At 38.6% G+C, this 27,710-nt stretch overlaps 1 protein-coding gene across 1 annotated transcript in view; it reads right to left on the reverse strand.

Moving 5' to 3' along the window:
- Positions 1–214: 214 nt before the first annotated feature.
- Positions 215–27,710, reverse strand: part of LOC119797534 (obg-like ATPase 1) — a 65,978-nt gene continuing 38,482 nt past the window's right edge. The window contains exons 8-11 of the mRNA XM_038306644.1: positions 9,767–9,907; positions 9,122–9,218; positions 4,448–4,570; positions 215–1,539 (exon numbers count right to left, since the gene is read on the reverse strand). Of these exons, the coding sequence (XP_038162572.1) occupies positions 1,438–1,539; positions 4,448–4,570; positions 9,122–9,218; positions 9,767–9,907 (463 nt within the window). The 3' untranslated portion in view covers positions 215–1,437. The remainder of the gene's footprint in view (positions 1,540–4,447; positions 4,571–9,121; positions 9,219–9,766; positions 9,908–27,710) is intronic.

Raw genomic sequence — 27,710 nt, forward strand, 5'->3', positions numbered from 1 at the left:
AAATGACCACTTCCCTTTGGCAAAACACACCTGCATCCTCCATGTGCCCTTCGGAAATCAGCATCACTTAACTGACTTAATTATAATTGTCCCCTCTACACTACAGTCAACGTCAGCTGTGTCTTTTAATTCTCTAATCAGTGGTCTGCAGGACCACTATCACTGTGCCCATGCAGCTCTCTACTCAATACAGACATCCCTGAACACACACAGGCTGTTTTTTTGTCAAATGTTTTATTGAGTGTAGACATCTGGCCTACTGTAAAACATGCATTATCTGCAGGAGGGAGAGCAGAGCAGGTGGTATTGTCTCCTCTGTCAGCCGTGTCACTGCTGGCATCTGTGATGGAGATTAATGAAGTAACAGGGGAGTGATATGCTCCTTAAAATGCTGCTGTGATCCTCAATCCCGATCTCAAACAGAAAGACTGTCAGAGTTAATAGAAGCATATTTTGCTCTGGATCCTTCACACTACCACCAGAAATTATTCACACCCCTTTGTTTTTTCTCCATTTTGTGTTACTTTTTCTAAAATACATCTGAGGATTTGCCATCACACCTATTTATGAACAGAACTCTGTAATATCAAAAAAGCTTTTTAGTGGGATGTGAAAATTATTAATGTAACACATCCATGGCTCGATATAATTCTTTATAGCATCTTTGGCCGGACATAAGTGTTCTTGGGTCGTTGCTTACGAGCTTGGAACACCTACTAAGAGTATCTACCAATCCCCTTAGTTAAATAACACTGCCCTAGCATGATGTTGCTATCACCGTGCTTGACAAGAGAGACTGCAGTGAGTTCCAGCACAAAAGCTTCTAAATTATGAAGATTATTAGCCTTAAAAATCTAGGATATGTTTTTGCAAAATTCAAGCCGGCCACCAATTGTGTTTTAGTGAGCAGCTTCTGGTGCTTCCCCTGCTGCCATAGAGATCTGACTCACAAATAGTGCTAGCAAAAGGCAACCTTCTGGATGGTTCTTTACTGAAAAGAATATACTAACTGACCATTGATCCTGATCAATCCGCACCATCATTTAAATCTACATAGGGTTCTGCAGACAAAAGTACTTTTCAGGATATTTGGTAGATATATTTTTGTATTCCTCTGCAGTTTTAAGTTCCATAATTTTAAATTTCCATAAGGGAAAAAACCTGTCAAGTTTCAGAAATATATAAGAAACAGTGAAAAATTAAAAAGGTGTGACTACATACATACTTAACAGGTTTTTCATTTTTCTTTCTCTTTATAGGCTAGTTATCTTGTAAAAAATAAATAAATAAATAAATAAATAAATTAACAGTTTCAGAATAAACCCGTTACATTGTGAAATTTGGAAAAAACGAAGGGGTGTGAATACTCGTATATCCATTGCCAAAAATAATGAAAAAAATAAAGTCAGCTGTGTAAACAACAATATTCCTCCTAAGTCACTTCTTCTTTGGTGCGTTTGGTGCATTGAATTTGAAAAAGATGATGTCTCCATCCTCAACCGTGTAGTTTCTTCCTTGCTGTCGGTATTTCCCAGCTGCCTGTAAGAAACCAAAAAAAAAGATTTAATGGAATAACAGAAAATAGAACCGGCATTGCTTTATGATTACAATATACTAATAACATTAACTATTTGGGTTAATACATTATAAATTGTAGTAATATGCTGCAATCGCAGGGGTGCTGTGCTTCTAGAAAGCTTTTAAAGCAATAGCCAAAGTTCCCACTTTTAATCTTGGGAAAGGAAAAAATAAAATGAAAAATAATTGGCACACTAAGGGGAGAAAAACTGACAGATGCATGAAAGATTGAATAAATTGATATTGCAACTTATTCAAACGTTTTTTCTCCAATAACTCAGCATAACATAACAAGTTTTTCTGGTCAGGGAGGGGGTACGGGGCAGTTGGTGGTCATCAGATTTATTGGGGTGGCCATTGCACCTGTTCATGCCCTTTGGTGGTGCCACTGTGACTTGCATACATGGAAGAGGCGAACACACACACTGAATCAAACACACAGAAATGCGTGAGTGTTCTTTTCTCTCTAGGGTGCCTGAATTCCCACTGAGTGAGTAATCCTCTCGTCTGTCCATTTGAGCTTCGTGTGCACAGACACAAAATGTTAATAAGTCTTTGATTACAGCAATGTGAAACTTCTCAAGGAAACTAAATAAGTTCTAGCATTTCTTTTGTATACTGTAAGTGTTTGTTCTCCGTCCTGGCAAACTAAAAATAATTGACTTGAAGTGCTAACACAGACAGGTTTAAATGCATTCTGGTTCTGCACGGTGCACAATTAATTAGAGGAATCAATGTCTCTTTAAAAGGCTCAGGAGACAATTTAATCCAAGCTCAATACCACCAGAAACACAGGATGGAGAGGCAGACAGAGAAAAAAATCAATGGCTATTTGTGATTCCTGAGTACGTATTAAACCCGACACATCTAACTGGTTCATTTGCACTTGAAAGCAGCCATCTGGAGCAGCAAGCTTGGCTTAAGCAGATATGATTACTAATAATGTGATATCCCCGTACTCTGGCCCTATTCATGCAGCCTATTCCCACAACTGGCATTAAATAGCACAGACTTTAATGCCACAGTCAGAGACGCTCCATGTTCTTCTGAGGCTCAAAAAGAGATTAAAGAGAGAGCAAGCATTGAGGACCTGACACTCAGATCTCAACCCTGGATAACAATGGTGAGACCCCCCCAGAGACCAACACGACTCACTCTCTGTCAGCAGCTTATGGGGGGTGGGAACAATGCACTGCCACTGCATTAAATAATAAAAAATGTTTTAAAAAGGGGCTTGAATATTAAAGAGGTTTAAATGTTTTTTTAGTGCTTCCTTCCTCACGGGTCGCCACGGGTCTTTTGTGCAACCATAATTACATTAGCTGAGTTTGTAAGTGGGCACATGGAGTCGATGCTGAGGATAAAAAGATCGCACCAGCATGGCTTACGGCTACTGATCACAAGGTGTACAAAAGTGAAGCAAGTCATGTTAGTTTTCGTTTAATGAAACACAAATTTAATGGCGCTTGTTTAATCACAACTCTTCCTTGTGGCACTGTTCAGGTTGCTGATTAAAAACTAATGGCAGAGCCCAACTTCGGAACCGTTCTGACTTTTTAAAAAACAAAACAGCAGATGCAATTCTTAAAAAAAGGCCATGAAATACAGTGTGCTATAAAATTATTAGCAATTATATGACAATCACATTGCAACCATCACTATGTGTGATAGTCCAACAAATAGCCTAATTCTAAAAGTGGAAGAAAAGGAGAATTTCAATGTTTTCAACCATTGGAAATCTGTGAAAAAAGTGTCTTTAATACCCTTCTCTCTGAAACCTCTAAATAAAATCCAGGGCCACCAACTGCCTTCAAAAGTCTCAAATTAGTTATTAAAGTCTAGTAGAGCACAACAGCATCAAAAAGACCAGGAAACGCATCAAAAAGCGTGGGAATCAGTTGTGAACAACTTTAAAGCAGGGTTAGTTTATAAATTTGACAAAGTCACATAATATGGCATAGTTGCAAACTGAACAAAATGCCATTTACCCCAAATTGCAAAAAACATAAGGGATGAAGGAGCTCTGGTCAGAGGACACAAAAATTGTAACTTTGGCCTACATGCAAATACTTTCTCACGCATCACCCTGGACATACCATCATCATGGTGACACATGGTGCTGGTAGCATGTTGCTGCGGGTATGTTTATGTCTGAGGCTTAAAAATGTTCAGTTTATTGGAATCAGAATCAAAGGGAGGCAAAATATCTGGGACACCTATTTATTTTAATGAGTGAAATAATGATCAGGTTATTCATCACAAGTGATGTGGAATAAATAATAGTATAGTTATATTTCAAACAGGTCTATCAAATTTAATCTCAAAGAAGCATTGTTTACTATATGTTATTGAATTTATCATGATGCTGCACAAGAAGAGCCAAAAGATCACCTAGAAAACATGTAACTAAGACATGCAAGTCAAATTTTTGTGCTACCCATGCATGAAGCAGTCCTTATTTGAGGAATTTTACACTTTATTTAACTTGCCACTTTATATCACTGTCACATGTCTACAGTGGGGACTTAGTGAGGTAGAGCTCTAAGCTCACGGTACTCCGTACAGATCTGATAGACGCCTGGCGCGCTGAAGAAGTGCTTACTCTGAGTGTCTATGCCGAGCCAAAAGCAAGAGCTACCATCAGCCAGTTAGAACACATTGTGATAAAGATATGCACAGCTGGAGCACAATGGCAGTGTTTAGAGCCACAATCAGCTGGCTTGTCACTGGTGGTGCCTGAATGTGTGCAGTAATTTCTTCCCCTGAGTAAAGGTGAAGAAGAGTTTTCAGTCGGAGCTGCGTGGCGACTGTCAGCTCCACTGATCACGGGAGACTTCCCCTCATCTCCTCCGGCACACTAACTGCTCACCTTGACAGCGCTCTCGCTGCCCTCTTCTTTAAAATCCTGGAATTTCATTACTTCTGCCATAATGAAGCCCCTCTCGAAGTCCGTGTGGATCTTCCCTGCAGCCTGTGGAGCCTTAGTTCCTTTCTGTCACAGAGAGAGGAGAAGAGAGGACAAATGAATTGTTTTGGAGAAGATGGATTACAGCATGCGAGGGACATGGTGTTTGATAGGGTGATAGCAGTGTAATGACTCCGGGGGTGTTTTTTAAGGGGTATTCTTGCCTCTGTCCAGATTTCTGGATAGCTTTCCACTCAGTCGGCTGTAGCCTGCTAGGGCAGCCTGGACACCGATAAGGACTTAGCGCTGCTATCAATGCCTTCTGATTCCCATTCCTCAGCTGTATTGATTTCTGTCCAAGCAATCTTGTCTCATTGTGGGTCGCTGCTCAGCTCTCTGGTCATGACAGCAACAAGAACCAGTGTTGCAGTCAGAGGCTAAGGTGGTATAGACCTCACTCTATCGAGTCAAACTATTGAAAGACACCAGAGTTTCAAATTCATGTTTACCGCTCAGAGATATTACACTCATGTTGCAGTCAAATGTGGCATTTCCAAATCTCCTGTTTGACCGCAGAAATCTTAAAAAATACTGCTTTTGAATTGCTAATTATATCAGGAGAATGATTAGCTGGTCAAATCAGTGGAATCACTCATGGTCAGCGGTGAGCAAAGTGTATGTTTAGAAAAGGGCCAAAGTGGACCCACAATGCTACAGAAAAAAATTAGCTGATTATTAAAGGGTGCTTTTGAGGCCCATTTGCGTTGATCAATGACTTATTCATTCAAAAAATAAAAGTGACTCAGTTTCCACTAAACATCTATAGTAAATAAAGGATCCTGACTAAATTAACATCTCTATTGGATAATGTCTCCCAACTCATGCATGAAGCTGTTGCAGAACTGGAGAGCTCCTTCTGTGACAGACTGCTGCACCCTAAATGCACCAGGGAGCGTTATCACAGATCCTTCCTCCCAGCAGCTGGAAGACTCTAAAACCACCACTGTTCCCAACAACCTCAAGAAGTTGCTACATTCATGCTGATTTTGCAGTTTCTACATTAGTCAGTTAAATAACATGCTGCTGTCATTTTGCACATCTCTGATGTTGTTGCTATTTTCAAATATCCATTACTGTGAAAATGTCCATAGCTGTATATTGGTTATGTATTCTCCAGGGGCATAGTATTTATATTGTTAAAACATTTTACAGTACAATATTTTATTGTTTATCTTTTAATTCCACATTTGTGTGACCAATGTTTTCTATAATTTTTTTGCTGCTGTAAACATGAGAATTACCCCATTGTTGGACAATAATCGGAATTTCTATTCTATTCTAAAGGTAATAATTTATGCTGTTTTCTATGTAGTAATTTTACAAGTGTTTACAGTTGGTTTTACTGAACCAATCCCATGTTACCATTGGTATGATACTGAACAGTGTTAATTGTATAATTTACGACTTTTCACTTAGTCTGCTTGTTACCGTCACTGACCTCTAGGGGCTCTCTTCATGAGAGAGCTCTCTCTTTGGGTTTCAGGTCAACCCGTCTGGCACAGGTGCAACGTGTTGGAGCTCGTCAGCCATCCCATAAAGAGCTTCATACCAGAGATCTCAGGCTCCTTCTTTTTCTGTTGATCAGAAGTGATCTTGTCTGTAAGTGGACTGTTTATGTGGATTTGACTAGTTTTGCTGTGAGCATATTGTGAATAATTGTCTTAACTAAAGTGTTTCTCTTCACAGTGGAAGCTGGTAGGGGTCTCTGCTTACAAGGTAAAATCGATTTTTTTTTAGGAATAAGCGTATTATTTTGACAGTTGTTTTGACTACACAACTTTGGGAGATTAGGTGAAGTGAGCGAGAAACTTTAAGATGAAAAGTCAGAATCTAGTGGTAGTTTTATTCTCCACAAAATATTTTAAGCTAATTCTGTATGAGTTGAAAAGTTTTGTAAAAATCTGGCTCCCAGACACAAGTGCTGAATGATGAAATGTGCCATTTATATGCCATGAAATGATGCGCGGAAATGACAAATGAGCCAAATAAGTGACATGGCTGCCGTGCATCATCGTGAGTCCTGCCTGTCGAGTCGCTCCACAGCTCCGTGCTCAGGAGCTGTTGAGTGGTTTTAATTATGTATATAATCAGGTTGGGGTCAACATATTTCATGCCACAAGAATGATGCGTATTTAATGACTCTAATACATTACCATCTATTTGCAATCTTACTGACGAAGTACTTGTGTGTTTAACTACCATTAATCAGCATCAAGGTTTTTTTTTTTTATCCGAGGCTTTACAGGAGAGCCACATTGTCCTAGTTAAGAGCTATGCAGAGCAGGCTGATAGATAATGGTCACCTCGAGGCTGCCTAATAAAGCATGTTAAAGAACTTAGGAACATGACATTACTGAGTGTAGTTTTTACAATACAAGATGTATTGGCTTAATATAGTTACTCACTGATGCTTACCTGACTGAATGCCCCTCACACACAAATCAAGGTTGGCTGTAATTACTTACACCGAGCAAACATACGCCTGTTTTTTAAGGATACCTTTGAAGCATTCGGGGGCTTTTATTGTAAATAGCAAGGACATCAGTCATCATGAGATAAATTTGGTGATGTCATCTGACTGAGCCATAAGCAGTGCTGAGTAAAAAAACAGGAAGTGAGCTCACCTTTACCTCAGGCCTGTGCACAGTTTAAGAGTCTTCACTAAATTACACATAAGAGGGAAGCATCTGTACAACTAGGGGCGTGGATTGGGGGGCGGGGGGTGGGGTGTTTGTTCAAATTTCAAAATGTTATGGTACAGCAATATCCTGAAGCTACATCTAAAAAATATTTTTTTTTCAAACTTTGTATTTGATTTTCATTTCTCTTCTATTTTACATCTAAAACCTGAAAAATAAATCTTACAGGTTTTGTTTTGTATAATTGCAACTAAAATCAGAATGCTCTTATGGCCCTTAGCTTGGATCTGCTTTGCTGATATCTGATGAAGCACTTTACGTTTGCAACAACAAAAACAACTTCCAAAAATAACTGTAGAACACAATATTGGCATATACTCTGTCATATGCATTCATTTCTCACATTTTTATGTAATCCAAAAGTTGGTATTATTGGGACTGAAGGTGTAAAGATAACCTCTAATTGACACCATTACATAAAACAGTGGGAGTGACTTCAGAAGTCATCAAATGATTGAATGTAGCTTGTCTGTGGGCTATATAGTCTCAGCAAATGTCTGATCTGTTCTGTTCATTGAAGGGCCAAGAGGTCTGTTAGAACTCTAGTAAACAAACAGCCTTGCACATGTCATATTAAGCTGTGTTTACAGACATTAAGGGAGCACAGCAAGCATGAAAGAAGGTGCTCAGTTTGGCAAATATTAAAACTGCAACTCACCCTGAACCTACTGTAATTATGGTAAAGTGGTGGCAGCTTTATGCTGTGGGATTTCTTTTCTTAAGCAGGGACATTGAAGCTTGTCTAGCTGCTGGTTACAGGAGAATCCTGAAGAACACCTGCTAAATGTAGAGGAGGCAAAACACTTTATATTTGGGTGGATGTTCACCTCCAAGCAGGAAAAGAACCCTAAAAGTGGTTGCTCGATGATATTTATCCAACCTGACTGAGCTTAAGCATTTTATAATTAGTCAGTTAAAAGTAAAAGGTTGTTTCTGTGGGGATGAATATATAGGTGCAAAACAGTCTTTCAGATTTGCATGACAGCACAAATGTATGAAACAACCTAATTTCTTTTATATCTTTGTTCAAAATGTGAACTAACAAGGTACACTTTGCTTAGGTTTACACTTAAAAAAGGAATTTGAAATATCCGAAAGTTAAAAATAATGAAAATACAGCAAACCCATGAGGAGATTTAAAAAATGTCAGCACAAAAAACAAAATAAAAAAATCTTATCTCCTAGGTTATGATCTGTGCAATATAAGAGTTTATTTTAAATGAAAGTCTGTTATATGTATCCATTCTGAGATTAATTCAATCTGCTTTAAATATACTTGAATTTTGAATTTTAAAGAAAAAATTATAAAATACTAATTTTTTTTTAAATATTTTTATGCTGGCTTTTAAAATCTAAAATGTGATTCTCTTAAAGGAAAAAAAGCAGAGAAAACACACAATGCCAACATGCAAATCCAACATCTGTATTGATGTACATCCTGTGATCCCATTACGCAGATCTCTTGGCGGGCAGGACTCTGTAAACTGAGACACACACGGAGGAGGAGCCCCCAGCAAGGCCCGCAAACAGTCGGATGAAAAGCGACATCAATTTTGGCACAGACACCCTCCGTCACACAGATTAGGCAGGCACAATGCAAGGCCTCCTTATCTCCAGCGGCAGGAGGAGGGCAGGCAGATCTGCACAGGATGGAAACATTCTCATGGACGTAATGGGCAAAATCAATTGTTGTCCTCCTCAATCAATGTGGGCCCCCACTTTCACCGTTCACCAGCTCACCAGTAATTGAAGTTATCCTCGGCCTGTAATGACTAGCTAAAGCACGACCATGACAAAGTTGGAAGTGTGTGATATCAGTGAGGGTGCCAGCAGGGTGGAACGCGGGATGCTGTGTGCGTGTTCACACCGCGGCGCTTACCCGGATGGTCCAGGCGCGAACCTCATCTGGGCCAGCGGTGAAGAAGTACTCAAGCTGCAGGGCTGCGTAGCCAGCCTTGATGATCTTGCTTAGGGCACTGATGGAGAGAAATTTAAGCCTGAATCAAAGGCTCTGAATTGTTTCATTATACTTCACTGACGCTGATGTCTAGGCAAAGTTAGCTCCAGTGGCAAAGCAACGTTTAATACAAACTCATTAAAGATGGGTCACTTCATTTCACATGAGACATTCAACTCTCCAATGGTTTGCATGATTAATTAGAATACTTGTAGTCCCATTTAACATTTTTAAGAATTCAACTCGACACCTCGGTGTTAGCTGAGAAAAAGAGAAGGGAAAAAAATGTCTCCGCTGTCACAATTTTTCTCTCCATAGAGGTTTTCAGATGAGAACAATAAACCCAAAATGCACCAAGTTATAATTATACCTACAGATGACAGATGACAGTTAAAAACTTAATTTGGAGGAAAACCCTTTGACTGAGTTGTTCAGGAAGAAGAGGGATCCTTTGCTTTATAATGGTAATTACTCTGCCATTTATTATTCTATCAGCACATGCAATTAAAGGAGTGCATGGAGGACACAGCTGATAATAAAGTGTAGGGAGACTGAATGCTAATTAACCTCTGCGTCTTGTGCTCTTTGCAGTATTTCAGTCTCTCTTCTTCGTTAAAGTCCTGTAGTCGACTCTCCAGGTTGCCGCTGAAGGGGATGACCAAGGCTCCGGGGTCGTGACTGTCCACCCACTCCTTGATTTTCACCAGCCTGATGGAGAAACATCAGCCACAATGAGAGGGAATTATTTTTTATGGGCTCAGAAATGCACATTGGAGAAAGGAGCAGAGAATAGGAATGTATATTTTTAGGAGGCCATCTTTCAGAGAGATTAGAAATATTTTTTTTTAATGAAGATACTAGAGGAAAGAAAGTGATAACATGATCTCTTTTTATTTAGATGTGCACATTAAAAGACACCTAAATATGTTGAGAGTACAAGGATTAAACATACAGTATTATAAGTATTAGCTTTCATTGAAACCAAAACTTTTTGCATAGAAAAAGATTTTTTTTTGCATTTGTAGATATGTAATAATACATATTAGCTTAATTACCCTATCATCATCATCATCATCATCATCATCATCATCATCATCATCATCATCATCATCATCATCATCATCATCATCATCATCATCATCATCATCATCATCATCATCATCATCACTTAATCATTGTTAGTAATTGATCATTGTTTCTAATTTAATCATGAGCCCACTGCTTAGGTTAGGTTTAAGTAAAAAAATGTATTTCAATACATGTGATTCTTATGAAAAATGGATCCATGTAACGAACTTAAATCTGCTTAATATGGCATGACATATATTGATTATATATATTGATATAATCTATTGATTCAGAGGATATTTTCTCCACTTGTAAGTTGCACCGAAAAGCTAAGAGTTTATTATAAAGATCCTTTCATTTGTTGATACATATAAAAACATCTATGAAGGGGCGTAAAAATATATGATTTTGATTAAATAAATAAAACGTACAATGGAAAAAAAATCCAACCTTTAATTTAAGAATATTATTCATTATAATTTTTTTTTCAAATACTCTCTTATTCAGTTCGAAGTACGTTGCCTGCTGCAGCTCTGCTGGACAAATGACTACCTGCTAAACTAGGGCTCTACAATAAATTTTTGCAATGAGGCATATTTGCAATCTGGCTTTGCACAAATCTTTGCTAGAAATAAGGGTACATCACACGATATTAGAATAAAAAGAGAATTTATATATTTTTTTTCGACTTTTTATTACAGCGTACAGAAACATCTGCCTTTTACAAATTACTGATTAGAGAAATAGAACAATAATTTGATACATTTGTTAGTAAAACTTCCTTAGAAATAAGCCATAAGCATTAACAAAAACAACTGTGTAAAATGGTTAAAAAATAAAATATAATTGTTTAATAAATGTCTCTCAGATATTGATTTAATTCTCTAAGTTGAACTGCTGAATCATGTTTGATAAAAAAAAAAATGAATAGCAATATTGATGTATTATAAATAAAAAAGATGAAATTTATAACTATCAATGATAACATAAAGCTTTAGGCACCAGTTGTAACAGAAACATGAGCTTTCCAAAGGTTCCAAGGTCCTCAGTGAATGTGCAATAATTGGCACTGGGGGACTGCGTGGGCTACCTTGACTGCGTACATAATACGAAGGTTTTGTTGCATATTGGCAACAATGGGCAGGAAGAGATTAAGTGAGAAGAAACTCTGGATTAGTATAGCTGTTGTGTGATGTCTAGATAACATAAGTTACATTGCAAACCTGAACTATGCTTTCACACTTCTTATGGCACATTTTCCCATAAAATAATGGTGCATTGAGCTACACAGAGTCCAATACGGCTTAGTAAACATGTCTCTTCAGTGTCTGAATACAGACCTATCACCTTGTTCTCTCATGGGCATAAGTACAACAATTATAGAAATCCCAAACTGCAAAAAAAGAAAGAAAAAAAACTTTCAGTTTGAGTATCAAGTCAGTCTTGGGCCCAATTGTTAAACTGAGCATATTAAAAATTGAACCTTTCAAAGAGACCATCTATGTCCTGTAGACACAAGAGGCTTAATTTGAACTTGTTTGCCATTACGTGACCTTCAGATAATTTTTGGATGGAACAATTTTTTTTCCCTCTTCAAATCAGACCCCCAGACTTTAAAATGAAGTTCTAAATCTGATACATATCTGCTGTGTTCCTATCCGACCAAAACCGGAGCATTCATGTTGCATTAGATTTTTCTATCTCTGCTGAAATATGTCACATGTCACAGTTTTGCTTTAGAAGTAGAAAGATGTTGCCCAATCAAATCAAATACAAAATATAGAAGAAACAAGCCGGCAACATACAGTAGAGAGAGGTTGACAGAATGTATCTGATACACACTGAACTGTGTTAAAACCACGTCTACTTCCGTGTGATGTGTATGGCATCAAATCCTCTGTTTACGCAGCTCACAGCTCAGGACTGTATGCTACAGCTTGTTTTACAATTAAATTATTCTGTCTATAACAGTGCAAACAAAACTCTAGTCATATCTCATGTTCTACTGTGAGTGGACAAGGCAGTTTGAAATAAAATAAATAAACTGAATGTAAGCAGATATTAATGAATCCGAGGCAACATGAAAACAACTTCTGATTTAAACCTGCTTTAGAATACAGTCAGAGCCTAAACAGCTTAAACTGTGACTAACAAGGCTTGGCAAGAAACCAAGTTACTCTTGCCAGAAGGCATAAAGATGAGGATGGGATAGGAGGTGAATAAATATGGCAGGTATCAATAAGGGGTGTGATTTTATAGCTGAGAGTGATAAATATCTATTAAAAAATCCATTGTAACTAAATATCCTACTGAAATTCAGCTAAAAGGGACAATATTTCAATAGATAACAATGAAGCCAAACAGATTACTACAGAGGAAATTGAATTTATCTGCAGGGTGTTAAATAAACATTAACACAGAGCCTGGAGGGAAAAGAACATATAAGCACTTAGATTTCCTTACTTTTAAAGGTCTTTGTCACTTCATTTTTTTGTCTCCCTGTTCCAGCAGGACACCTGACATTGCAGGACAAAGATTTCCTCACATTTAATGGCAACCCTCAGTCAGAACAATACAAGGGGGTAAGGGCAATTATGAGATTAGCCCCGCAAGCTTCGAGGCTGGGATTGGATGGATCGCAAAGAGCAGCATCGCACAAATCCATTTTCACACGTTGGCTCCCAGATTGATTCTAAGGGGGTCCCTGTCATTATGAGTAATCCTGGTTTCCTGTTTAAAGGCCCCATAAGGAATCAAAGACTGGGGCCTCAATATCAGATCTGTTCTCATAACAATGTCTTCGGAAATATCGCCTGCAGCACCAGATCACTACTTCTAACTGATGATGATCAATATACAACACATAACACATGGGAGAACGCAGTTTGCTTTGACTGAATGCTGTTTAAGTGTCAGTTCGTTTCTCAGTTTACATGCACAGCTATTAAAAGCAATAACCCAATATTTCCCTTTTCTTTCTGCATTTTAAATAAAGGTGGCAACCAAAGTCTCGGAGGATAGCAAGAAAAAAGCCAAAAAGCCTAAAAACACAGGAGATGGAGGGCTGCACCTTGAGGGGGGAAAAATCCAATCTGAGATAATAACAGCTGTAGTTTGTCACTTTTAGCTGCACAGCTGTCTATTTGGTGGCACGTTATTTGCATTCCTCAGGTATTGCTTTCTCTACAGGCAGTTTGAATAACGATTCACAAATCACTCTCTCCACACCAGTCAAGAGCTGTGATCCTTTGAATAGACCATTGTACCTGGGACTGTAATTGGTGAAGACTTTGACAGAGCTGAGCCGAGTCGGCCGGGGAACAAAGAGCCTATTGGTGGAGGGCTGAGGGATGATTTTAATAATGTGAAGCCGAGACAGAGAATGTGAGCCGCAAATGAGCACCGGGGGTCTCTGGGTCCTTACACTGAGTGACATAGGAGCAGACAAACACCTTGCCATGAGGGAACATGAAACACCCCCTTGCCTCAACTCCAGAAACAAAGCGCTGTCAATTAAGAGCTTTGATGCACGGTCAACACTGCACCAGAAAGCACTTCTGTCAGCATCGCCACGACATCCTGGTCTTACTTTACTATGTGTATTTATGCGGCTTCCAATTATTTATGTGTATGTTCAAAATTGATGAAATATTTATGTAAACCCTGCTTTCGTTTCCATTTTATGTGTTTTTGTGGAGATTTCCAAACTACTTTCTTCTCTTTTAGTTAGAATGTATAAACCCAACAACAAAAGCTATGAATAACCAATTCCTTTAGTTAGATTCACTTTTGAAAGCTTTTACAACTCTGAAGAAGGACTGTTTGAGAGTAAGTGTCTCTTGTCAGTCTCCCATTATGTTCCAATGCTGAGTGCCATCTCTCACTGCTCTGCTAATAGACAGATTCAGCACTTTCTGGTCCTGATATCCCCCTCTGAACAAATGATGCCTGAAATTTTTATTCTCTTTATAATGGAACTTCAATGGCCTTGGCTGCAAATCAAGTGGAAATTTTTGCATATCAAGTGGGAAAAATTAAATGTTAACCACGTTTTAATGTGATTAAGGGTGACAGGGACATTATTTCTGCTAATCATTCAGCGACATGAAGTCTTCAAACAAGGCAAAGGCGCACGCCATGTTTGCCTCTTTTTCCTTTGGATTACAGAGAGAATACTAGCTTTGCTGCCCACATTTAACTCAAACTTTTCTGAAATATTCCCCATGCATGCATTTTTTTTTCAAACAAGGGAAACAGGTCCATATGAAAACCTTGTGTTAATCTGGAAGTACCTTGTAAAAACACTCATACACCCTCAACTTTTCCACACAAAAATTTGGTGAGGGCCCAAAACACAGTACCACATCATTATAATACAGTTCAGCTAAGTTATCTAACTTTATTGATTCTAAGTATAAATCCAGCTGTTCTGCAAAGAACTCAGAGGTTTGCTAAAAAACATAAGTGAACAAAGGGCATCATGAAGACCAAAGAAGAACCAAGTAGCATTCTTGACTATGGCAACTCCAGAGGAACTGCAAAGACTCACAACTCAGGTTGGAGAGCAACTGCAGGGTGCAAACGGTTGAAAATTAGGAAATTTACACTTTTAGGTTTCAGAAGCAGTATTGCTTTTGCTCTGTGATGTACAAGAAGACAAAAAGACAAAGAAGAAAATCAGTTTAACTGGTCCCTGTGGCTACTTTTCTGTTAAAATGTAGATGTGCACCTATATTTCTTTACTGTTCCATATAGCCCCAGGAGAGATTTTAAAACATTTTAAGAGAGGTGTTTAAAACGTTAAAAATGGCTCCAATAATTTATTTATTTTTCCCTCATTTTCTTCTGTTTAAATGTGCTGCTCTCATATCCTCTTCAATCTTTTGGTACCCCCGAGAAAGACAGGCATTCACTCTACAAACAAACTGTCCCAGGACCGATATAGACGGTGGCGGGACCGGCATTTGTAACTGTGCCAGGGTCCATTTCAGGGTCCTGGATTGGGCTCACAGTCGTGTGATTAGTTCTGGAAATCTGACTCTCCCTGAGCATGTGTGGGTTCTCTCTTGGTACTCCAGCTCCCTCCCACAGTCCAAAAACATGATTTAGGTAAATTGGTTTCTCTAAATTCTCCTTAGGTGTGAGTGTGTGCATGAATCGTGGTTTGTCCTGTCTCTGTGTTGTCCTGCGATGGACTGGCGATCCGTCCTGGGTGGACCCCGCCTCTCGACCGTAAATAGCTGGAGATAGGCACCAGCATCTCTTGCGACCCCACTTGGGACAAGCGTGACGGAAAATGGATGTATGGATGGAGAGTCTGAGCAGGATATAAATTTTATACAGGCTAACTTGTCGTATTCACATTCGGGTGTAATTGTAATCTCTACAGTAACTAGTTTGTCACCTAGGTGCTGCCGTAAAGCTAATATGTCTGCCTCCATACAAATACCACCTGCTCCTATATAATTATGAACAGCAATTTCTAAGGCAACGCAAACATAAAGACTTTCAGTTACAAGATAAAAATAAATTACATTTGAATAATATTTCTGTCAGCAAATCCCTGTAAATATTACACAGCAGAGCTTTAAATTTGTTCCAAAGGTTTGGTGTAAAAGCAGTGTTAGTTTTGAAATACCCTTTTAGAAATAGAGAGAGAAACCCTATTTGCAGTCTTCTCCAAGCCATATACAGGGGGCATGGTAAACAAACTTTTTTGTCTTCCTAACATGGTTGTCCATAACATAAAACACAATGTTGTACATCGAGATTTCTGGTTGTAATGTGGAAATGTGAAAGAAATTCAAAAGTTATGAATATTTTTGCAAGGCTCTGCATATCAAAAACAAACAGCTATTGATTTAATGGCTGTTTCATTTACAGTGCTCCCATGCTAAAACACAACATTGCAAATAATGAGGGGAAAAAACAAACAATTTAACCATCCACAACAGATTGGCTGTGAATAGTGACGTCCCACAGGGGGCCACCCTCTGGAGCTTATTTGTCATTCTTTGTGTGGGAATCCTAAGGGGGGATAATGCCTGTCTCTCTGTATGCCCGGGGCTTTCCTTGGCTTTGTCCCAGCTTTGATCTGCTTAAACGGCTCAGGAGGGGAAAACAATGGCACTTTTTTTTTAAGTACAGGCAAAGCTCTACCTGAGACAATAACCTGCATCTGTACACAGGTAGACTTTATTAACGAGAGGCACCAGTTAAGCCACTAAGAGGTGGGTCACCACCTCCAGTTTGAGTTTTTCTTTCAAATGCATCTGAATGCTGAGAGGCCAAAAAAGTAATCTGGTCCGTGCCTGCAGGTGAAGGTTCCAGCACCTAAATCTGAGCAATTTACACATAAACTAAAAGTCCTCTATTCTTTTGGCCTCAGGTTGACAAATTTGAGTCATTTATGCTGTAAGGATTTTGCAGTGTGCTATCTCCTCCTCTGTTTGCTCTGTTTAGGAAGACAGAAATGAGAGGCATGAGCTCATGGCAGCTTTTGAGGCTGGGAAGTCAGAGTCTCTGTGGGATGCTTTTCATCCTCCCAGTGGTGAGCTCCTGAGCGACAAGAGTGCACACGCTTTTTACTCCCTGTGGCCATAGTTGCACAGAAAAAACATAAGACATCAGCCTCTGAGCAACACACATACACACAAGCACTTTATCCCCAATATTATCAACTTCTTTCAGCCTTCAAAGCAATGCTAGGCTGAAGGGAGAGAACAAGGTGCACGCACAATGGGAGCAGCTTTAATTAAGAGCATCATATTTCTAACAAACCTTGAGGGTGTGCTGGTAACAAGCTTTTTTAAAAGGAACTTTATTTTCTTTGATATTTGCAGCCATTAAATTTCCAAACTTTAATATCCAACCACACTACAAAAGGCCTAACAAACCGCTGGTTCCAGTTGTTGTCTTCAAAATGGTTGTCGAAGCAACATTTTCAGAGCTAGATCACAGTTTAGGGGTGTTTATAAGTGGGTGAGAATAAGGAGAAGGCAAACATTATGAATTCAACCCCGAAAGAGTACAATCTGCATCACCAAATTTTTTCTCTATATGGGGTATCCATGCTGTCATTTATGGCGGTTGACTGGGCGAGAGAAAATAAGGGGGCTGGGGTAGAGAGGGGGGGGTCATCAAGATGTGACAATTGTGACAAGAGCAGGCAAAGTGTAGCGCCGACGAACACCACACAGATTTCTCCATCTTGTCTCCTTTTTTTTTTTTCCTTCTTCAGGATGACAGCTTAATGTCTACCACATGCAATATTTATTCTCATCGTGTGTCAGACTGTCTAGCTGTCCCAGGGAGTACAAAGAATGCCACTTATTAGAATAAAAGCCGAAGGAAGGTAATCAAGGACATATGTAGCATCAGCCCATCATGCCCCCCTGCTTACAGTCCAACATCTTTTTTTTTTTTTTTTTCCACCATTCATAACAGTTAAATAAAAATCTTGATAATAAGCTTTCAGGAGCTCTATGTGGCAACACTAAATTCATTTATTTGTCTCATTAAGGGGACTGAGGCTGCAGGAGACTCTCTGTGGCATGCCTGTTTGCTCTTAACTTTATCAGACAAAAAAATAAAATAAAAAGCACCGTGCAGCAAAACGGGAGCAATAGGACTCTTTCATTAGGAAAAGTTGACTCTCACCGACATTTCTTTTGTCTGTAAAATGTCAAACGTTTGGCTTTACAGGTGAGTAATTCCCAGGGTGCCTTCAAAAGAGAGTAAGGATGCCGTTACTGCACAGGTGTCTAAAAGCATAATGAACTGCAGGGGACCCACTCTGTCTCCCTTTACACTAAGGTGTGATTAAATGGGAAGGATTCAGAAATAAGCGATTATTATTATTATTTTTTTTTTTTTTAACCAAACTGCTCTCTGACATCACACAGGTCTTATTGTGTCACATTAAAGCTCTTAGATGCACAGCACTCCCCAATGTCCCAAATAAATCTGAACATTCTTATTTAAACCATGAAACTGATTGATGCTAGGTTGGTTAATTAATAATCTACTGACTAAATTACCTGTTAAAAAATTGAACCTTTCTCTCATTTTTCTGGCAGAGTGGTAACACTGATGGTGGACTCTGTCCAGTTCTGTAGTTGGTGCTAATCCAATTATCTTTACTGCAAATCAAAATTCACCGCTGTATTATTTAGAAGTCGATATGAGATTTAAAAAAACCCTACTTACAATTATCAACAACTGCTTAGTGACATGTGAACGGTTATTTTTGTAAACAATGTTTTCACCTAATTCAGAGTCCACAAGTTTCTACAGATGCAGGATGGTATAAAAAGGCTGAGAGGCAAACTGCTGTTATGTATACAGTATAGCTCTGCAATAAGGAACCCCCTTTTAAATGACTAATAAACTGTCATTGTGTAAGACTGTTTAGACGAGGAGTCTGTACAGAGTCTTAGACACTGGCCAAGGGGCCAGTTGTAGCCCTTGACTGAATTTTCGGGCCTCTGCTTTAATTCAAAGACTTTTAAAGTTTTGTCATAAGGCACAGGTGGTTCAGGTGCAGATGTATGTTTATTTCTATCTATGGTAAAAAAGAAAAAAATGCAGCAAAATGAAAATGTTCTTACAATGGAATATATCAGATATAGCATTAGCAAGCCTGCTGACGGGGGGGGGGGGGGGGGGGGGGGGGGGGTGGGGGGTGGTGGTGGGGGGGGTTCAACCAGGACAGTTGACTCAGACCCAGGTTATGGGGCAGGTTATGGGGCAGCCCTGAAACAGCCTCCTCCATCTTTGGCCAAAATTTTTCCACCATTAAGAAATGGTATGGCAGCTCTCACCTGAGGAGCACGCCTACAGCAAAGTCACAGGAACAGCTTAACTTTGGATCTCTGTCCCCTGTAAAAAGTCTGCTGTATGTTTAGGCAGTCACACCTTAAAAGTGCTCTAATTACTCTAACATTCTCACCAGTTTCTGTCTGTGATTTGTTCTCTATCTTTGCTAGGTGAAGTTGTAACTACGACTGGACCAACAGGTATTGTTAAGAAGCTACAATGTATTGAATTTGACTGACGTGACTAGTAGGTTTGTCCAGGGCTCTATCAGGCAGGTGCTGCTGCTGTGGAGGACAATAAATAGACTTTCTTGCTGTACAGCCTCAACTGCTGAAGAAAGATTTTGACCATAAAAGTTTGTGCTCAAATCTAAACACAAGCAGAAGTCTGTAAATGGAATCAACAGTGTCTGGAGCAGGTATGGAAAGCTGAAACTGCCACATATTCAATAGTTTAAAAAGTGGCAAGATTTATATTTGTAAATGTAAACATGTCAATGTTACTAGGAATGCATGCATTATATAAATATTTTTTTATATAAATATATATATATTTATAATATATAAATATATTATAATATTTTATATATATATATATATATATATATATATATATATATATATATATATATATATATACATACACATATACACACACACACACACACACACACACACATATATATATATATATATATATATATATATATATATATATATATATATATATATATATATATATATATATATATATATACACTATATTGCCAAAAGTATTTGCTCACCCATCCAAATTATTGGAATCAGGTGTTCCAATCACTTCCATGGCCACAGGTGTATAAATTCAAGCACCTAGGCATGCAGACTGTTTTTACAAACATTTGTGAAAGAATGGGTCGCTCTCAGGAGCTCAGTGAATTCCAGCGTGGAACTGTGATAGGATGCCACCTGTGCAACAAATCCAGTCGTGAAATTTCCTCGCTCCTAAATATTCCACAGTCAACTGTCAGCTGTATTATAAGAAAATGGAAGTGTTTGGGAACGACAGCAACTCAGCCACGAAGTGGTAGGCCACGTAAACTGACGGAGCGGGGTCAGCGGATGCTGACGCGCATAGTGCGAAGAGGTCGCCAACTTTCTGCAGAGTCAATCACTACAGACCTCCAAACTTCATGTGGCCTTCAGATTAGCTCAAGAACAGTGCGCAGAGAGCTTCATGGAATGGGTTTCCATGGTCGAGCAGCTGCATCCAAGCCATACATCACCAAGTGCAATGCAAAGCGTCGGATGCGGTGGTGTAAAGCACGCCGCCACTGGACTCTAGAGCAGTGGAGACGCGTTCTCTGGAGTGACGAATCGCGCTTCTCCATCTGGCAATCTGATGGACGGGTCTGGGTTTGGCGGTTGCCAGGAGAACGGTACTTGTCTGACTGCATTGTGCCAAGTGTAAAGTTTGGTGGAGGGGGGATTATGGTGTGAGGTTGTTTTTCAGGAGCTGGGCTTGGCCCCTTAGTTCCAGTGAAAGGAACTCTGAATGCTTCAGCATACCAAGACATTTTGGACAATTCCATGCTCCCAACTTTGTGGGAACAGTTTGGAGCTGGCCCCTTCCTCTTCCAACATGACTGTGCACCAGTGCACAAAGCAAGGTCCATAAAGACATGGATGACAGAGTCTGGTGTGGATGAACTTGACTGGCCTGCACAGAGTCCTGACCTCAACCCGATAGAACACCTTTGGGATGAATTAGAGCGGAGACTGAGAGCCAGGCCTTCTCGTCCAACATCAGTGTGCGACCTCACAAATGCGCTTCTGGAAGAATGGTCAAAAATTCCCATAAACACACTCCTAAACCTTGTGGACAGCCTTCCCAGAAGAGTTGAAGCTGTTCTAGCTGCAAAGGGTGGACCGACGTCATATTGAACCCTATGGATTAGGAACGGGATGTCACTTAAGCTCATATGTGAGTCAAGGCAGGTGAGCAAATACTTTTGGCAATATAGTGTATTTATATATATAGACACAATAAGAATCAAATATCATTTGCCAGGCCAAGCCAAAGCATTCAGCTGGCCTGAGTATTAGTCTTCTTAAAACCAAACTGTCATTGGAAATATTATAACATTAATGCACTGATTTTGACAATAAAACTGACTCTACGACAACAATTAAACGGTTCATTAAACATGGCTAATACTGCAAGTATTAAAAAAAAAATAGTGATCTAAATCCCATTGTTTGATTGCTGTTTTTGGACTGTTTAGAACTTCTCATTTAAAGCCCATATTAAACAGGTTTCTAGAATTTCCCTCTTAAATCTTCAGAATATTGAAAAAAAATAAAAGGGGTACACTGATCCATTTTTTTTACAATCCAAACTAATATCCATCCAATCTATGGGCTAAGTGTATTGGTTGGTACTTAATAGCGATCCATACTTGTGTTGAATTAATGAACCGTATGTATGTCAAGGCATCACACTAACATTGTTAAAAAGACTAACAATTTAATACAGATATAAATCATCACTAGCTGCTGTGTGTGTACTTCACAACCATAAAATTTAAAAACACTTGATTGCTTTAACTGCTTTGCTGTATATAATGTCAATATGAATAGAAACGAGTGCATCAGAATGCTGGATCGTGTCATTCATTCAATATTCAATCCAGCTAATTAGTCGATATTGGAGCCGATATTCGATTCTAGTGCATCTCTAAAGATCAGAAATATCTTTCCAGGGGGAATGCTGAGAAACTAGTCCATGCATTTTTTACTTCAAATGTTATTTGTAAGAATTAATTTGATCATAAAGAATTTGTAATTCTTTATGATCAGGAAATTGATTTAAAAGCCTTCAGCAGATCCAAAGCATGGCAGCTAGAGTTCTGTTAAAAATGAAACAGAGTGATCATATTTGCCCTTTCTTAGCTTCCCTTCAAGGGTGTCGTGTTAAATTCAGAAGACAATTTAAAGTCCAACTCATCTATATAGCCCCAGATAAGCAAAGATTCATCTAGCAGAGCACTTTGCAGTTCTGCATTATTTGTTAAATTGACTTCTCTAACTTTATGTTCCCTCAGATTTCTCTTATCATAGTATCTGCATCTGGCGCCCTGTTTAACTGGGACACCATCCTCAGACATGCATCAGCTGGGCTGCTGTCAAATACTTTCAGTGTTTTTGTTTTTTTGTTTTTCAGTTTTTATTCTTGCTTCTCTAATAGACAAAGCTGGGGGCTCAGCTTACCCGGTTACTAATGTCATGTGCTCTCTATGAACATAAGAACCAGCTCAGTTTACTGTTTTTGCCTTTTCTAAAATATTTTTGTAATCCATTAATTGAATAAATCGTTTGAAGGGTGACAACCTTTGCTACAACAGTGTATCTCAACAACAATCAGTTATTGAGACAATCAATTTCTCTTGATCCGTAACATTTTGCAACAGTTTATTTCATGTTAACACTGGGAAAAGTAAAAAGACTGACTTATTATTCCTCTTGACTGGTTTTCAGAAGGGTTACCATTATTCTTCATGCTTCTCTTCTGTATCTTAATTAAATGCTGTGTTTTACAACTAGTGTAAACTAGAAATTAATTAGGTTAGGTCAAGAAATCTTTATAAATTCAAATATATTTACACCATAAAGCTCAAGACCATATAAAGTCGTGAGTGGTTGCTGAGATGTCTGAGTTGAGTTCCAAGTCAGTTGAAAGCTCGTTAAGTTTTAAATCGATAAACTGGTCACACAAGTCCAAATAATGTGACAATCTGAAAATCACTTTTTTAAACATCCTAATTTCATCTACTGAATCTTTAAAGATGAATTACAAACCAGACTTATTGTGGGGAAAAATAAACCTAAAAATATTTGTGTTTGATTAAAGAATGATGAGGGGGATCATAGGCTGTGGTATGTGACTCTTGTGGCTTGGTGGCACAACACAGACTGAGGGGCAAATACTCTTCACAAAATACATTAACACACAAGACTGAAGAAAAGTAAGAAGTAGTAAACCAAGGAAAATACACACTTTCATCTGAAACACACAAACGCACACATGTAAAGACTGGCATATAGAAATAGAGAAAAGAAAAACAGAGCCGGACTAACAGAGTTAATAAAAGCTCCTTTGCGATGGTACCCTGCAGTTCTTCCACTCACCAGGGAGAAACCACTCGGCAGAGGCACTCACAGACAGGTCACGCTTGCTGGTTTCCTTAAAGGTCAACTCATCTACTTAAGAGGCTCCAATTTACTTTAATGCACATTGTCCAAAAGAAGAAAAAAAAAATAAAAGCAGAAAGAAAAGGAAATGACAAGAAAAAAAAAAAAACACCACAGCATATAGCTGGAATATTCTCAAGTGTGTCCTTTTCTCTTCCAACTACAACTGCTCTTTGTTCTCAGAGGACGACTGAATAAATATTTGATTTCGAAAGAAATAAAGAATGATAAAGATGGCCACATGGTTTTAAAATAAGCAATGTCTTAGATGATAGGGCAGAGTCCAGTTACCACATCATCAGCAGTGCTCTAATGACCTTCTTTACAAAACAAACTTCAGTAAGTGCAGTAGGGAAATAGTCTTCCGAACAGCTCACCGACAGTGGGGGAAAGAGGAGAAGGCCTCTTGACAGACTCTTGTAGATGCCTTTCCCTATCACGCAATGCCTCTCAGTCATAAACACATGACAAATGCAGCCTTAATCATTTTTTACGAGCGGGGATGTGCAGGGGGCAGCGCATGGCTAGAGGGGAGAGGGGAGCTGCGAGCAGCAGGCGGCCCCCTCTGCACAGAGGAGAGGGCTGTGTGCTAAAGTCTCCACTGGAACATCACTCGGCCAGCGTGCCTTTGATCTCCGCACCGCAATTACACCAGCATCCAAATGAGCGTGGAGTCGCCTCTGAAACAGACTTCAAACATGGGCATGTACGCATTCTCATGCACAGGAACTGTATAGGATTCGAGCCATGTGCTCCTCTCGACAGTAAATGATGTTCTGTCTCCAGCAGAGAACCTGAGGATGAAAGGAGGCCTTGCTCCTCGTCTGATCCCTTCATTAATGATGGCTTGCTAACACTAATACTGTGTATTCTTGTCTAAACAAGGGCAGCTTGGTATGTGGTTCCCATACTCCAAAGCAATGATCTAACATGGCTCTAGCGGAGCAACTTGTTAATACGTTAATGTATGCATTAAACATGGCTAAATGGTCGATGGAGGCAACATTATGAGCAAAAAAAAAAAACCAAAACATGTTTCCTGGGGTATGTTGCTAATATTGACCTAAATCTCACTGGTTAGCATGCACTCAAAGACGCACTTCAAATAAAAACAGCTCTTGAAGAAAGACGTGAACCTGGGGAATGGCCTGAATGGGCGTCCCAAAAAGTCACGGATAAAATTTGCCTAATTCTACGATCCGCCGTCTTCCTCTGCACATTAAAGATAAGATTGCAGTTTGTCTTGCTGTTTGCTTTGAATAGTTCTTAACCGTATCATCATCTCAACTGCGGTGGTGGAAAAACACGGGTGCATGGCGACAGGCAAATGGCAGTCTGGCGTCTCTGCAGCAGACTAGCTGCCATTAGGGCTGAGAGCAGCATTTATTGTACAATTAGGGCCAGCGAGATCTACCTGTAATCATCTCCATACAGGTGTGAGCTCCTCTCTGGACAAGGGAAGTGACTCATCATGTCAAACGTCAACACTTTGATGTCAGCATTGTTCATTGCAGAGCCCTTGGGGAGTGCTACTGTTTAGCTGTTTAAAGCGTTCAAATATTTACGGTGCTTCACACCTTAAAAAAAAAAAACACAAAAAAAAGGAAAAAGAAAACTATTTTCCCCCTGACAACGGATGTTCCTCTTGTCATGAATCATTTGATTTATGAGCTCTTCCTCCTCCCCCTTTCTGACAGGTTTACATTTCTGACAGGAACATTTTAACAAACAGTCATAGATAAACAACTTCTCTTGAGTTACAATGCCGTCAAGTAAAGCTCCATAAATAATCTCTTTTTCTTTATTCGTAAAACCTGACAGAAGGCTGGAGGCAAGATGGAAAAGTGTGATAACAATTCACTGATTTGGTACTGGGGACAAAACAGCTGTTATTTAGAGAGGTAGCCCTCCATACTTAGCCAAGCAGTGTGCATTAAACATTTAGGATAGATAATCTTACAAGTTCACAAAAAAAAAAGTTTTGCAAGAAATATTATGATTAAAAATTATTCACAAGTGCCTGATGCTTTTTTTTTACCTTCTGCAACATTACAGGAGAGTCAAATACATTTTCCGTATCAATGTTTTACAAGAGTTCTGAAGAGTTTTTGGAAAATCATCTAACTGCAGAATATAGGAAGAAAATCCACTAGAAGCACAGGCCTCCCACCAAAAGAAGCTTGTTCACTTCTGTTTGTAAAATTGCACAAATCCACCTGTTGATTTTGTTTGAAAGGTAACCTCCACTAAGCCCGGCTAGAGACACCAAACTGAAGATAATGCAGACATGAGAAATTTAACATGATCTCAAAACCTGTGAATTAGAGGTCACAGAGCTTTTTTAGATTTTTAGGTAAATCTTGTGATATCAAACAAGGTATTTGCAACATTCTGATTCCATATATCTTTTGTAACGATCCTGTAAAAGTTTAACTTGATCTGGAAATAATTCTGCAATGTCCTGCAAAGTTTTTCATAGGTCACAGGTAGAGTTTGCGAGATCTGATAGAAGTTTTAAAAGATTGCAAATAACTTTAAACAATCATTATAAGTTTTCCTACCTGCTTCACAACTTTTACAAAATCCTGCTAAGAAATGTAATTTTCTTCTGCATAGTTTCTGCCAAAGCTTTGCCAGAAACAGAATTAATAAACAATATTCTACACAGTTTTTAACAGATTGTGAATTTCTTTTTGTGACATTTCATGAATATTTGGCTATGTGCTGAATTCTTTGTAGCATTCCAACTTACATTTTGTCATAACCCCTTAGAGTTTTGCAAGGTGCCAAATGAGTTTTGGCAATATTCAGAAAAAGTCCTCCCAGATCCAGATTCACTTTTGTGAGTTTTCACAAACATTTTCTGTAAAAGCATCTAAGCAAAATATCTCCACCAATTAAACAAGACCTATACCAAACATTTGGATATTTTGATGTTTCCTCTTTGGTTTTACATTTTGTTTAAGGGGTTTGTAACTTTTAAAATTTCTAAATAAATAGAATATCCATAAATGAAATCAAAATGTTTAAAAGTTACACAACTTAAAATGACCCATTTTCATGCAGATGCTTGAACATCTACGATTGAGTTGCACACTGACACATTCAGACTAACATTAATGTAGCAATTTAATAATGGTGCACTATTCATTTTATTGCTCACTATTGTAAAAATCCATGCATTATTTTCTTTACATCCATATCATGTCCAATGTTGTATCTCCATTATATAATTTGTTTGCTTTTCTTTATATTAAACTACTAAAAGTTTGTTATTGTTTAAATTAACTGTAGAAATTATGACTACAAATCTCAGTACATTATTTCTGATCCTGTTTTGGAATAAAATAAAACAAGACATGGACTGATAGGACACTTTCAGGATATGATAATATGGTAAAAAAATATGGAATAAGCCACAACAAAACCTTGTTGTAGTTTTAAGTGCTTATTGCACAGAAAGTTAAAACATGTCTGTCATTCTGAAAAGGTTAAAATAATGAGGGGTAATACATTTATAGTAACTTGTTAATTAGTCAAGATATTTGTGATCCAACTGACATTTTTAACCAGTTACATGTATAAGACTGATAAATGGTGCTCCTTTAATAACCACAGCATGAATGTCCATGTTTATAGTGACTGAAAGTACTTCCAAATAGTTAAATTAGTTCATCTTAAAGGAAAGAAAAAATGTCAGAACGTGTGCTCAGCTAGCTCGATGGTGAGGGCAACAACTATGCTACAGGGCAGAGATAATTATTTTGACCCATCTCTTTCTCCTCACTGAAAAAAATCTATGTATAAAAAACTGTGTAACAGAAGGTTCTTATACATTTTTTGCAACTTTTAACCAACCTAAGAATTTGTGTGATTTGTGTGAAACTACCCCCAGCTGAGAATCTCTTCTCACCTCTCTTCTAACTATATAAACTAGACTTGTAGTTTATATTGCGGTGTGAAATCTTATCCTCAGTCTGTCAACATGACCACCCTACTGCAAAGCAAGTTGTACATAGCTGTGTTTAATAAAAAGTTTATTAGAAATAAAAGGATGCATTCATCTGTTCATCGTGGCCGCCTGAGTTGTTGTGTTGAGGCGTGGGAGTTTCATAGGCATAAAAAAATGCTTGTAAAGCAAGAGAGACAACATGTGAAGACAAACCCAACTATTTGGAGCAAAAAAAAAAAAAAAACTTCTGTTAATTTGTGTCACTATGATTCATCACTTCGCCTCCAGATGATATTAATCACTAGTTTTGGCTTTAAATGTACACATGCTTGTTTTGTCACTGGAAGCACCTCCTCCTGCTTTGATATCGCATGGAAATGAGAAATTTTGATGTAAAACAAGGACCATATGCTTGTGCGCTTTTAATGAAGTGCACAGTCTGGGG

Source organism: Cyprinodon tularosa, unplaced genomic scaffold, assembly GCF_016077235.1.
Source record: "Cyprinodon tularosa strain WSP-4 unplaced genomic scaffold, ASM1607723v1 ctg588, whole genome shotgun sequence".
Taxonomy (NCBI): Eukaryota; Metazoa; Chordata; class Actinopteri; order Cyprinodontiformes; family Cyprinodontidae; genus Cyprinodon; species Cyprinodon tularosa.